This window comes from Natrix helvetica (genome assembly GCF_964273705.1).
Source record: "Natrix helvetica genome assembly, chromosome: 8".
NCBI lineage: Eukaryota > Metazoa > Chordata > Lepidosauria > Squamata > Natricidae > Natrix > Natrix helvetica.
The window spans coordinates 16,531,690-16,543,707 of NC_138559.1; the positions used below are offsets into that span (position 1 = coordinate 16,531,690).

Sequence of the window (12,018 nt, forward strand, 5' to 3'; positions counted from 1 at the left end):
TCCTGAAAATACTTTCTAAAAGAGCCAAGTACTTTCCTACCATGGGAAATGAATTGCTTTTCCTGCCCAAAAAAAAAATGGAAACAAACACATCTGATTTCTAAAAACAATGAGGGTGAAAGGTGGCTGAGTAGATGCCTCAAGCGATAGTCCACCCCTACTGTTGTCTCTCCTTCCTTGCTCTCTTGCGGGGTTTCTTTCCCCATCACTATTCATGGGCCTAATCAAAGCCCTATGAAATTCCCAGCGAATCACAGCACAATCCATTTTCTGCATCTCAAAAATTCAAATTCTGCAGCTAGTAGGGGTTGTAAAGGGCTGTTAGTTCAGATCAAGATATACTTTGCTAACATCAACGAGGTTTTATCTAATTCAGGATGCAGGAATTTCTGGGGGGGAAACTGTTGGTGGAGTTGATGGACAAAGGGACCGGGAAGCTGTGGCATTTTGAAAACATTGGGTAAGAAGAATGAAGATGGGTAAAGACATTGAAAGAAGCAGGGATCTTCAGCAATAAATAAATAAATCTCAAACTTTTTGTTCTACTCCTAGCCTGTTGCTAGCCGGGGGATTGATGGGATCTCCTGGAATTATAGCTGGATAAGCTACTGGATTTTAATGGCTGCCTGATCCTCCCAGCTGGAAAACAAGTGACGGCTGCAAGGCACCTGTGTTCTGCCATGAGTTTCTCTTACTTCTTCCTAAGTAATTTTGCAAAATACTGTGATTTCCAAATTCCATTTTAAAAAATTGGAATCACAGTATTTTCTGGTTTTGAGGCTTTCCAACTTGGCATTTAAGCATTCCTTGCTAAGTGTTTCTTCCATTAAGAGGTTCGGAATCATAGTGGAAGTGGAAAAATGATGATTGCAGTGTTTTAATACATCAGTGAAGCTCAGGAAGCCAACAGCAGAAAAAGTGCATGGCTCCCATACTGCATTCCATGCTTTAGCAACATCTAGGAATTATCTACCCCAACAGTAGGACTTTAATCTTCAGCAGAATTTGTTCGTTCCACTTGCATTTGATTAATCCTGGTCCTACGGAAGGCTTCCCTAGCCATCATGCTTTCCGGGACTCAGTAGCAGAATGAGTACTTTAGAGCATCTTCAAAAGCTATGAGCCTAAACCAGGACTCAGAGTTTCCCTACAGTTGATGGGCTTCCAGTGCAGAGAAAGAAGATTATAATAACTCTCGATCTGACGGAAAAGATCCATGGATTGTGTAAAAGTGAATGCACGTTTGCTACCAAAAGTCATGTCTCTTCATCTCAACTTTAACTCTAATCTTGTTCTGCTTCCTTTGTCTCCTTTCTTCCCCCTTCTTACTTTCCCTCTGCCTTTTCTTCTTTCACTCTCTCTCTCTCTCTGCCTCCGCTCTTCTCTAACTCTTTCCCCCATCCCTTTTCCTACTTGCTGTCCTTTATTTCTCTGTTTTCCACTCTGGTGCTAACAGTGGGCAGACAGACCACCGCTCCTGCCACCATGTCTGCAGCAGCAGCAGCCTCCGGTGCCACCATTGGGTTGGTGGAGCAAGGTAGACATGTCCGGAAGAGACCCTCCTCACTTTCCCCTTTCTCATTTTGAAATCTTGAGTGCATGTTGTGTCATCCACCCAAAGCACTTCATCCCACCCTGTTGTAAGATTTCAGAGCTGGCCTTTTTACTTCCAAAGAGCCCAAACAAGGACTATCTCTGTAGAAGTCTGTCTGTTTAGTGGTGTCAGTTCCGTTGCGCTCCATTCAGTCATGATTAGAAATGGTCATGAAAATGTTACAGGAAGGGATTGAAATCAACGAATGTGAAAGTTGCAAGTCAGCAGTCTCTAGACACTGCATGAAGCAGGATGAAAGTTGCAGACCAATGACAGGAAAGGGAATGCACAGTTTGAAGGCTACATAATGATGGTGTTGCTAGGGGCTGAAGATCTGGTGGGGTGAATATTATTTTAGCATATTTTGCCAATATATTATCATATATTATTAAATACCACCTGAGGCTGTTACTCTCTAACAACAAATATCCAATAGAACATGGAAACTATGAAGAACAGTGGCAGCCTTAATAAAAGGAGAGAGAGTGATTGCCTGATGAATGCATCTAATTGTCAATTGACCTGCCCTCCCCATCATCCCAACTTTCCTTTCTTGTGAGGTGTTTGGTGAGATTGTGAGGATTGCACGTGATTTCTCATCAAAAATTGCTAAGTTGGTCTTCATGACTGAAACTAAATAGTCTATTGCAAGGACACTGCAAATGCCATCAATGCAGGCTGGTTGCCCCAAATGCAATCACCTGATTGGGAGCCCCCCCCCTCCCTCTGGCCATCATAACTTTGGATTCAGGTCATAAGTAGCTCTCGGAAGGTCCATCATAACTTTGAACGGTTGCTAAGCGATCGTTCGTAAGTCAAGAACTAACTGTAAAAGATAAAAACCACTGTAACAACATATAACCCAAGTTGCCCTGGTTAAATCTAGAATCTTCAAACACCAGCAGAGCTTGCCTTATCTCCTGGCCCAAATGCCCGGAGCAAGAGAGAGTCCTTCAAAGCCTTAAGAACCGTTAAGCTCATTATAGCTGAAATACTTGCTGAAAGACCCCCCTGCATTTCCTTATTTGCATGCAGAAATCAAATATGTTAATATTTCTAACATAGCTCTTTCCTCTTCCCGGCATGAAAAGGGGCTATGTTGTATTCATTTAACTGCCAGCGGTGAAGCTCATCCAGTGTCATTTAATCCTGGCAACATTTTTGGGGGTTGGTTCTTTCATAAACAACCAACCAACAAATTGATTTTTACAGTTTGATAGGGATTTTGGAACGTTGCCCCCTTCGCTGCCTGACCAGTCTCTCCGATTTGGAGCTTAAGCATTTGAAATGCAGACGGAAGAATATCTATTTCTGCTCTTGCTTTGCTGATTATTTGTTATGAGTTGGGAGTTATATTCTTTCCCAAAAAGAACTGCTGCTTGCTCAGATGAACCTGTGGGTGCTAATAAAAATACGCACTACATGAGCTGGGCTATAACAATGCACCACCCATGCATCAAAGCGAATTTGATCTTTGTTTCATAGCTTGACTTTCTCTGGAGTTTAATTTCTGCATCAGTAGGATGATGAGAATTACCATTTTTTCCCCTGTTGAAACCAGGCATGAACTCTGGTGGAGATGTTCTCTTTTGCTAAAGAGAACTGTAAATTTCTGGATCAGGCTTATTTTGTTAGCACGCAGAAGATGTAGACCAGTCCTTTCTAGGAGGTCATTCTGTTCCCTGGTCTGCTGTTTAAAACTTAAACCTTAAAAAATATGTCTTATATCAGAAAACTAATTATGCTTAGCTCTCCCATCACCGGAAACCTCACCATGGTTTGAATTTGGGCTCCTATAACTTCCAGCCATCATGACCTTGGACCAGAGTACAAAAACATCTAGAGCAGGGGTTCCCACACTGGCTGAGGAATTCTTGGATCTGTCCACATGTCTTAAAATTGCCAAGATTGGGAATCCCTGATCTAGAGACACCAGGCTAGAGAAGACCTGGTGATCATCTTGATTTCACCAAGATGGTTTCAATTGATGCATCTAGTAATCATTCAGCTTCATTAAATATGCAGTCAAATGGACCCTGCTGTCCTTTGACTAGAGATTTGCAGCTCAGCCAAAAATTAACCTTGGCTGAGCTGCAAATATGTTTCTGATTCAATACCCTGGTAGGATTATGAAAGCAAAACCGAAGACAATGCACCAAGTGGTGCATTCTTTGCAATTGTCTGCTATGGATAAGATGAAAACAGGGATGGACTAGTAGAAAAATGTAGGAGGGCTAGAAACCAAAAATTGGACCAGACTTGATACTGCTACAAACATCTGAAGATGAAATGTAGCTTAGAGTGGAGAAAACAGGTGAGGCTCATTGCTTTAGAGTAAGGGGTTTAGGATCCAGGAGCACACCTTCCATATCTAATCCATCCAGGCAGTTCTTGAGGCATGCCAACGTCAGTTTCCCTTGATGCTTTATTCATGCCAGAACTTCTTGTTGCTTGGTGTAGTCACAGGTTTGTCTGTACCCCAGTTTTGTGATAGTGTGAAAATGGTAAATGGTGCATGGAATTTGTGTAGCCATGGTGCATGATTTGGGCCTTGACTAGAAGAATTAGAAGTAATTCTTCTCAGACAGCGGAAAAGTGCTTCTGATGTGCTAAAACTGGCTGATGTGCATGCAAGATGGATAGCTCTGTATGGTAGCAGTAATTTGACCGGTCTAAGCTACTTTTGAGTTAATGTCATTCTGAAAGCCCACCTTAAGATTTCAGGCTTGGAAAAAAGACTGCATTGCCTGTCTCCTTGATTTTGTACGCCAGTTCTTTAAAGCGAAATATCCTACTGCTTTGTGCCTTGCTGTACAGTGTAAAAGCTGTACATTATATTCTTCTCCAACCTTCTCCAACCCAGGGCTTTTCATATATTGGACCAACTCCCATAATTTAAATGAAGGAAAGACACAAAGGCTCATTTTTGTATTGAACTTAAAACTGCCTCCTTTAAGATCGAAAAAAGGCTTAATAAGTAGGTTTTCTTCTTTGGGAACAGTTATAATTATTCCATTCAGATTCTTCCCCTCTGCCTCTGTGGCTACTGCTGCTGCATAATCACCAGTAACATCTTTTATTATTGTCATCTGAGAAAATTGCCCCCGCAAGGATTTTAGAGATTTTAAAGTTCCAAGTCTTCTTGTTGCCCCTTTATGCTCAGTTTTTATTTAAAGCTGCTTCACGTATTGCAGATTTTTGCTTTGCTACAGAAAGTGCTTCTGTTAATCCTGTCACCTTTGCAGTGATCCTCCGTGATGTTCAGGTCTTGTTTCTCTAATTTAGCATCTTCTTCTAAAATTGAAATTCAAGACTAGGTTATCCAACTAATAATTGATAGCAGTTTTTCTAATGCTGAACGTGAAATACTGTAACACAGTGTTTCTCAACCTTATCAACTTTAAGACTTCAACTACAGATAATAAGTAATAGCTGGCTGGGGAATTTTGGGGAGTTGAAGTCCACAGGTCTTAAAGTTGCCAAGATTGAGAAGCAATGATGTAGCCAGTTCCTCGTTTTCAGAGAGAGAGACAGCATTGACGCTACAGAAACAGTAGAAGAAACTCCCAAGAACAGAGAAAATCATGAGATGAATATAGATTCTTCGGGTAGCTGCCTGATCAACACACGTTTTGAAATGCATTCAGTCCTCTAATTCTCAGGTGTATTATTATTCTTTAGCTTCCTGATTCTACACGAATAGGTTGATGATTAATATGTGCTATTCTGATTATATTCTGCTCTTGGAGTGAAGCCAAGCCCTTCTCCTGTTGTCCTCTGTCTGTTAGAAGATATTATAACTATCGCTGCCAAATGTTGGACATAATATAGAGACTGCTGTAGGGACTAAAATGCCTATATTCAAGAAAGGTCAGTAGTTCTTGAACCTTTTCCTATCACAATTCTTTTCCCTTCCAAATTCTGAGCAATGCAAGATTTTTACTGGATTTCATACAATTGCCAACACAAGAAATGTTGATCTTTTTTTCTTGCAACACAGTTGTTGCCATGGCCCATTTCATTTAGTTATTATTTAATATGTTTTATTCTGCTTCCATACTTAGTAGCGTACACTTTCTGTGCGCCGGGCAGAATCTCTTTCTGAGAGATAGGTGGCCATGAAGACTTTTTTAGGTTATTAAGTTTATATGCCACCCATCCCACTATCCAAAGAAACTCTGGGAACTTAAAATAGATGGGTAGATAAATGATGATGATGATGATGATGATGAAGAAGGAGGAGGAGAAGAGAAAGAGAGGGAGGAAGGGAGGGAGACAGAAACTATTTCTCAATCTATCACCTTACCATAAAAATGGCCAAAATAAGATCAATATGAAAAAGGTAGAAACAGATTGATTGGAAAGGTGGTGGAAGAAAAAAACTAAACTAAACTAAAACTCTTCCATCATTGATACAGGAAAGAGAGAGGTCTATAACAAGTGCTGAAGGGCTCTTGACCAGTCTCCGGAGGAGATGGTGCCAAAGTGCAGGTGGCCACAAGGGAGGCTTGTCTATAAGAGCGAGACTTCTCTGATGACCTCAGTGATCCATAAGTTTGTAATGGTGATGAGTGGTTCGTTCAGATTTTTTTTAGTTTCTTATATAGCAAAAATGGCACCTTGAATCTGGCGTAATAACACCTTGGCACCCAATTCTGCGGTTGCTTCAGTTATGCACATAGCTGGATACACCACTCAATACCTTGACCACTGCATTATCCAACAGCTGAAGCTCCTGGACCCAGTCCAAGGAAAATACCTTCATTTAAAATACTGATTTGCTGACATAACACCTGACAAAATCAAGATACAATGATAATAGTCTACCTCCTTCTGATGGGGTGAAAGGAGAAAGTCATCTCGTGTATTTTCCAAGTACTCTTTGAGGTCAACGTCATCGTTTTGATTATGGTGGCTTAAACACAAAGGACATTGAATTGGATCCAGTGCTATCTGTCTTCTGATGACAACATGTTCACTAGTAGAATGGATTCCTCCTTTTCTTTTTACAGCACCTTCCAGCATAGCTCATAAATCTCTTGCAGATGTGAAGGATTCTCCATAACACATTTGGATTGATCAGAAGGAAGAAGAACTAGGGGAAATCACTTTGTATAATATTGGCTATATCCTTAATAACCAGATTTTCTTTTTGGGCGTTTGAGGCTTTGCATGCTGCTAGAGCTACAGCAATATTGAAGAACAGCTGTAATTTCCTCTGCCCCCGGCATAATAAACTGTAACACATTCTGTTGCAGACTCTTATATTTGGGGGCATTTCTATATAGCTAGACCAGTGATTCTAACCTCCAGAGATATATCAGCCATCGCCCCATCTTTGCTTTTAACATAAGAACTTGCCAATATTGTTTCTATCAAAATGCCATTTAAAGAAGTTATTTAATGCTAAAAAGTCACAGCAATGATTGTAGTCATTTTCCATGAATGTTATATGGCTAAAGTGTTCTCAGTCCAATACACAATCCATTTATCATACTTCTTCGGAGTTTATTTATTATTTATTTTATTTGTTAAATTTATTTGCTGCCTGTCTCACCGTAGGGATACTCTAGGCAGCTTACAATAATAGAAAGGAAGGGCAATGGAAGGCATGCGAACAGAAGTAAAATAATAGAACAATAAAATAAGCAATGACAAAGTAACCCAACAAGAATAAATGCATCAATGTGATAACAAAAAAAGATAACAGAATAACAAGAGTTGGAAGGTCTTCTGGTCCAACCTCCTGATCAAGCAGGAAATCCAACACCATTTCAGACAAATGGTTGTCCAGTCTCTTCTTAAAGACCTCCAATGTTGGAGCACCTGCAACTACTGGAGGCAAGTTGTTCTACTGATTGATGGGTGGAGGACAGAGAGCAAGGAGATGGAGTCTGCCATCAATCTAGCAAGCCACCTCCAGGGTGGAACTCCCCCGTTTGGCCCCATTTAAGGAATTCTGAGGTTTGCAGTTCCAGTAACTGGGTTTGGGAGGGACTGACTTTTGGAGTGTCAAGTTTATTGGGAAAAAATTCCACACTTCATCATGAACTACATGAGTCCCAGGTAAACTTGGAACAAAGTAAAGTAAAACCTTTGCAAGACGGAATATTTAGCATGAAGGGAAGAGTAGGAAAAGAGTTTATGTGTTTAAGAAAACCCAAGTGATGTTGATTCTGGTGTCCCAGACTTGTACATTGTGGAAAACGATGTCACCTTACTTGGAGTCCGTTTTCTATCCTTGAGTTTCCATTCTTCCATTAGTGTGGTGATTGTGTGGCCCATTTCCTCCCTGTGCGTATGAGCAAAGGCTTCTGTGGTGCTGCTTCTGTGATGCTGGTGCTGCTGCTTCCACTCCCCTTTGGTGTCAAGACAGGGCCTCTGTCTCAAAGGCTTTGCTTTCTGTCTCAACACTTTTTCTCTCCCCCCCCTCCCCTTTCCCCCCCCTCCTCTTTCTCTCCCTCTCTTTCTCCCCATCCCTCCTCCAATTCTCCTCCTTACTGCCTGTCTCTCTCGCCTTTTCCTCTTCTGTAAATTTCTGTAAGGTAAGCAAACTTTTTGTTGAGTTCTGGCCTTTGATATAATAACTGCCAATGGTGGTGACTGGACTTAATGTGAGACCAAGGGGATTATAAGACAGGGATTCAGAAGCAGAGGGAGTTGCCTTCTTCCGCAGATGCTGCTCCATCTGACGTCAGTGCCTTCACAGTAGTTCCACAATAGATTGTAACTTGGTTTCTTTTACTGCTTACTAGACATTCAACTGTACAAATTACCTGGTTTCTGCCCAGATACAACGCGATAGTCATCAATTGTTCAATCCCTAGAGGATTCTCATGGCATTGTTGATTCCCTGAAGTTCTCTTAATCAGGATCCAAATAACCGACAACCAGGTTTCTAGTCACTTTAGTCTTAATCCCTACCACACTTGCTCTTATCACTCTTCTTAATCCCACTCTCAGCCTTGCCATGCATTTCATTTCAGTGCAGCTTTCCTCCCCCCCCCCCCCATATCACTCTTGGGTCTCTCCTCAGCCAAATAATAGCAACAAGAAGCAATTACAAAAACAAAAACCGACCGTGCAATGGCCAAGAAATCCATATTCTCTGAATGACATACTCCAACCTGACATAAGAAGCCACTTCTGTAATCACTGAATTTTTGAGGATTATCAATATCTCATGAGATGTGGGTGGAAATGAAATGATTCATTATTTGCATGGAGATCCCAGTTACAGAGGGAAAAAAAAGACCGATACTATATTGGGCGTAATAAGGTCACAATCTTAACACATGGGAAAATAATGCAGCTTGCTTAATGGACTGTAATAGAGTGGCTTCAGTAAAGAAGCAGATGTGACTTGCTTAGAAATCAGAATATGAGCTCCAACCTTGTCTTGAAGATAAAAACTGTTGCTAGGAGCAGAATTGTACAGCTTGGTTGGCGAGAGTCAGCTTGGGTTACAGCTCACGTTTAAGAATTTGGAAATTCTCAGTGTGAAAGGAGAGAGCCTATTTGTGTAGTGGCTAAGGCACCAGGCTATAAACTCCGAGACTGTGAGTTCTAGTCCCATGTTAGACTAACATTGGGCCAGTTACTCTCTCTTAGCCTTAGGAAAGAGGCAATGGCAAACCACTCCCAAAAGTCTTGCCAAGAAGACTGCAAGGACTAATCCAGACAGTCACCAGGTATCAACACTGACTTCTCGGCATCCCTCAATGGGAAACTCCTGAGGGATGCTAGAACCGAGGGACTAGGTTGCATCATGATGATGATGATAGCATCATCATCTTAGAAGAAGATCGATTGTTGCCGAGATAGTTATAGGGGCATCTCCAAGATTCAAGGTTGTCTTGGAGATTTACTTATTACAAGAAAGACTGGTACTCCTTATTTCAAAAAGAAAAGAACCTGTATGCAATTCTGTTGACAAGATCTAGCGTTTTCATTGCAAATGTCAGTGTCCCTAAAATGAGTAGGTACTTAGGAGTAGGTCTTGGAACTATTAGCACAAAAGAATTAATATTCAAGAAGCTCTCCAAGTTCCTCTGCAAGTTCAGCTAAAGGGGAGAAGGAATGCTTGGGGAATTTCTCCATGGAAGGATCCTGTCCCACTTTATTCAGACTACTGCTTTGTTAAAAAGGACACTGCTGTACAGAGACATCCTCCTTGTGATTGGGCCCAGTTTGGACAAAGTAATCTGTGCCCAAGCCAAGCAAATGGCAGTTTGAGAAACAACAGTGACTAAAATCCCATTGAGCAAAGCTTCCACTCTTTTGTATCATTGCAGACCCATTATTGAGTTCCTTGCTTTTGAGAGGTTGCCCGTTTGTGAAACCTATTCATCTGTAGGTTTACTTCTGGCTTGGAGATGTTGGGGCTTAGCCATTGTTCTCAAGTCGCCTTTTAGTAGTTGGATGGGGAAACCCGGGGTTTTTTTGGGGGGGGGAAGGACTATTTAGATAGTGCAGAGTATTTCTCAAGACACCCAGACAGTTGCCACTAAAATCTCTTCTTCCCTCCTTATGCAGCAGCTAAAAGTTTACTGAATAAGAAAGCGGACGGCGTGAAGGTAAATATATTTCTGGCTTTTGTGGGACATTCCATGAAAAAGAAAACCGGGGAAAGATTTGCGCTTGTGCTGTATTAGTGGGAGAGATTGTTCTGCTCTAAGCCTACAATCGTTTGCAGAAACTCAATTAGCAAAATAGCTAAATGGTAGAAATGGAAGTACTCTTCTATGCTCCACGTTAAAACCTTCTGAACAGCGGTGAAAGGAGAGCTCATTCTCTTCCAAAGCTTTATCTGTACATAATTGCTATGTAAATCATGGAGTGATGCACCCTTTATGAGTTTAAATAGCCTTGATATGGATTACCTGAATAAAAAGTGCTTTGTGTTCATTTTTTCATTGACGAAAATGTGTATGTTTGATGCAGCCTCAGACAAACAGCACCAAAAGCAGCGCCGGAGTTACCAGCCCAAAAGGGACCCTTCCTCCAGCTGCACTGGTACAGTTTCCCTTCTATTTTTCTTTCTCTTTTTTATTTAAAAAAAAATTGGGACACTGATTTCCCTGTGGTTTTGCAGTTATAATTGCTCTTTAATGCTTGCTGATACAACTATACATTATTTAAGGACTTCAACTCTATGTTCTGCCTCTAACTGATACTGTTGGGAATCCCTAAATTGTTTCATGCTATTCTTGCTCCATTGTTGGGAGACAGTTCAGAATTTTTTCATGGTCCTCCTACATATCCTCCATATATATATTTTACTCCTTAGGCGGTCCAAACCAGAAGATTCAGTTGATCTTGCTAACTAGAATCCAGTTCAACCTTAAATGTTTTAATTAAGCCACAGTGTATTCCACATTGATTAGGATGTCTCAGGTTTTCCCATTCAATAATATAAGGCACAAGAGAAGGATATTTGAATTGCAAACCAATACTGTCTTCTATCCCAGCAGACAATCAAACAAAAAAAAATTCCTCACCTCTCCCTCAAAAAAAGAAAAACAAAGGCCTCTTTATTCTTGGTCAGAAAAAAATAAGTAAGAGTGTCTTATAATTACACCTTGTCTCATCAGTCATGCTGAGAAATAATAGAATCTGGTAACTCTGGTTGTCAACTATTTTTTTCCACCTGTAATCTCTCTCTCTGAATCCCATCTGTGGATATCACCCTGGTCTGCTTTGTGCAAATTTGTACTTCGTGCCTGAGTATCAAAACTTTCTTTCCAGATGTGTTCGATCCAGAGGTCATGTTGGTTACAGAAACTTAAATATTCATAACTTCATGGCTACATTACGATTTGGTGCTAAATGAGACTTCAATAGGGCAAGTATGAAATCCACTGGCCAAACCAGCAAATGAAAACTTTTTCAGTTTTCAAAAAATGGTTAGAAAAAGAGAATAAAATTGTACAATCATCATGGAATACGAGAGGTTCTAGAGAAGCCTTAATTGAGCCTTAATCCAGGTCCTTCCTCAATGCTTCAGCACCTGACAGGTGTCCATTCTGTCTTTTTAAAAATACTTTTAAGAAAGGCAATTTCACTCTGGAGGCAGTGCGCTACTTGATTTAATAACCACTTGACATTTTTCCAATGTCCAGCTGAAATCTGTTCCTTAAATCTGCCATTTAAAGCCACTATTTCTTGACCTCGGTTTTGGAACTGCTCTGATCAATTCTGGTCCAGGTTCTGTATGGTGGAAGGTTCAATCTTTCCATTTTAAATCTCTTACATTTTCTCTAAATATTTTATTCCACTGAGGGCCTACCCCAAGTTTCCACAAGCCTAGCTTTTTTCTCAAGTGTAAAAAAGTGCAAAAGAATGTACATTATAAATGTTTTAAAACTCCTGGAACAATAATCCTGGGAAATAACTGTATGGCATAAACATTTAATAAACCTTAA

At 40.7% G+C, this 12,018-nt stretch overlaps 1 protein-coding gene across 13 annotated transcripts in view; it reads left to right on the plus strand.

Annotated features, from left to right (window-relative positions):
- The window catches only part of CAMK2B (calcium/calmodulin dependent protein kinase II beta), a 186,527-nt gene that overhangs the window by 141,674 nt on the left and 32,835 nt on the right, over positions 1 to 12,018 (plus strand). For 6 of the 13 annotated variants that reach the window (XM_081961199.1, XM_081961205.1, XM_081961209.1 and 3 more), the window contains exons 13-15: positions 1,457 to 1,537; positions 10,130 to 10,170; positions 10,538 to 10,609. In XM_081961199.1, the coding sequence (XP_081817325.1) occupies positions 1,457 to 1,537; positions 10,130 to 10,170; positions 10,538 to 10,609 (194 nt within the window). The remainder of the gene's footprint in view (positions 1 to 1,456; positions 1,538 to 10,129; positions 10,171 to 10,537; positions 10,610 to 12,018) is intronic. The other 7 variants (XM_081961207.1, XM_081961208.1, XM_081961203.1 and 4 more) reach the window with 2 other exon arrangements.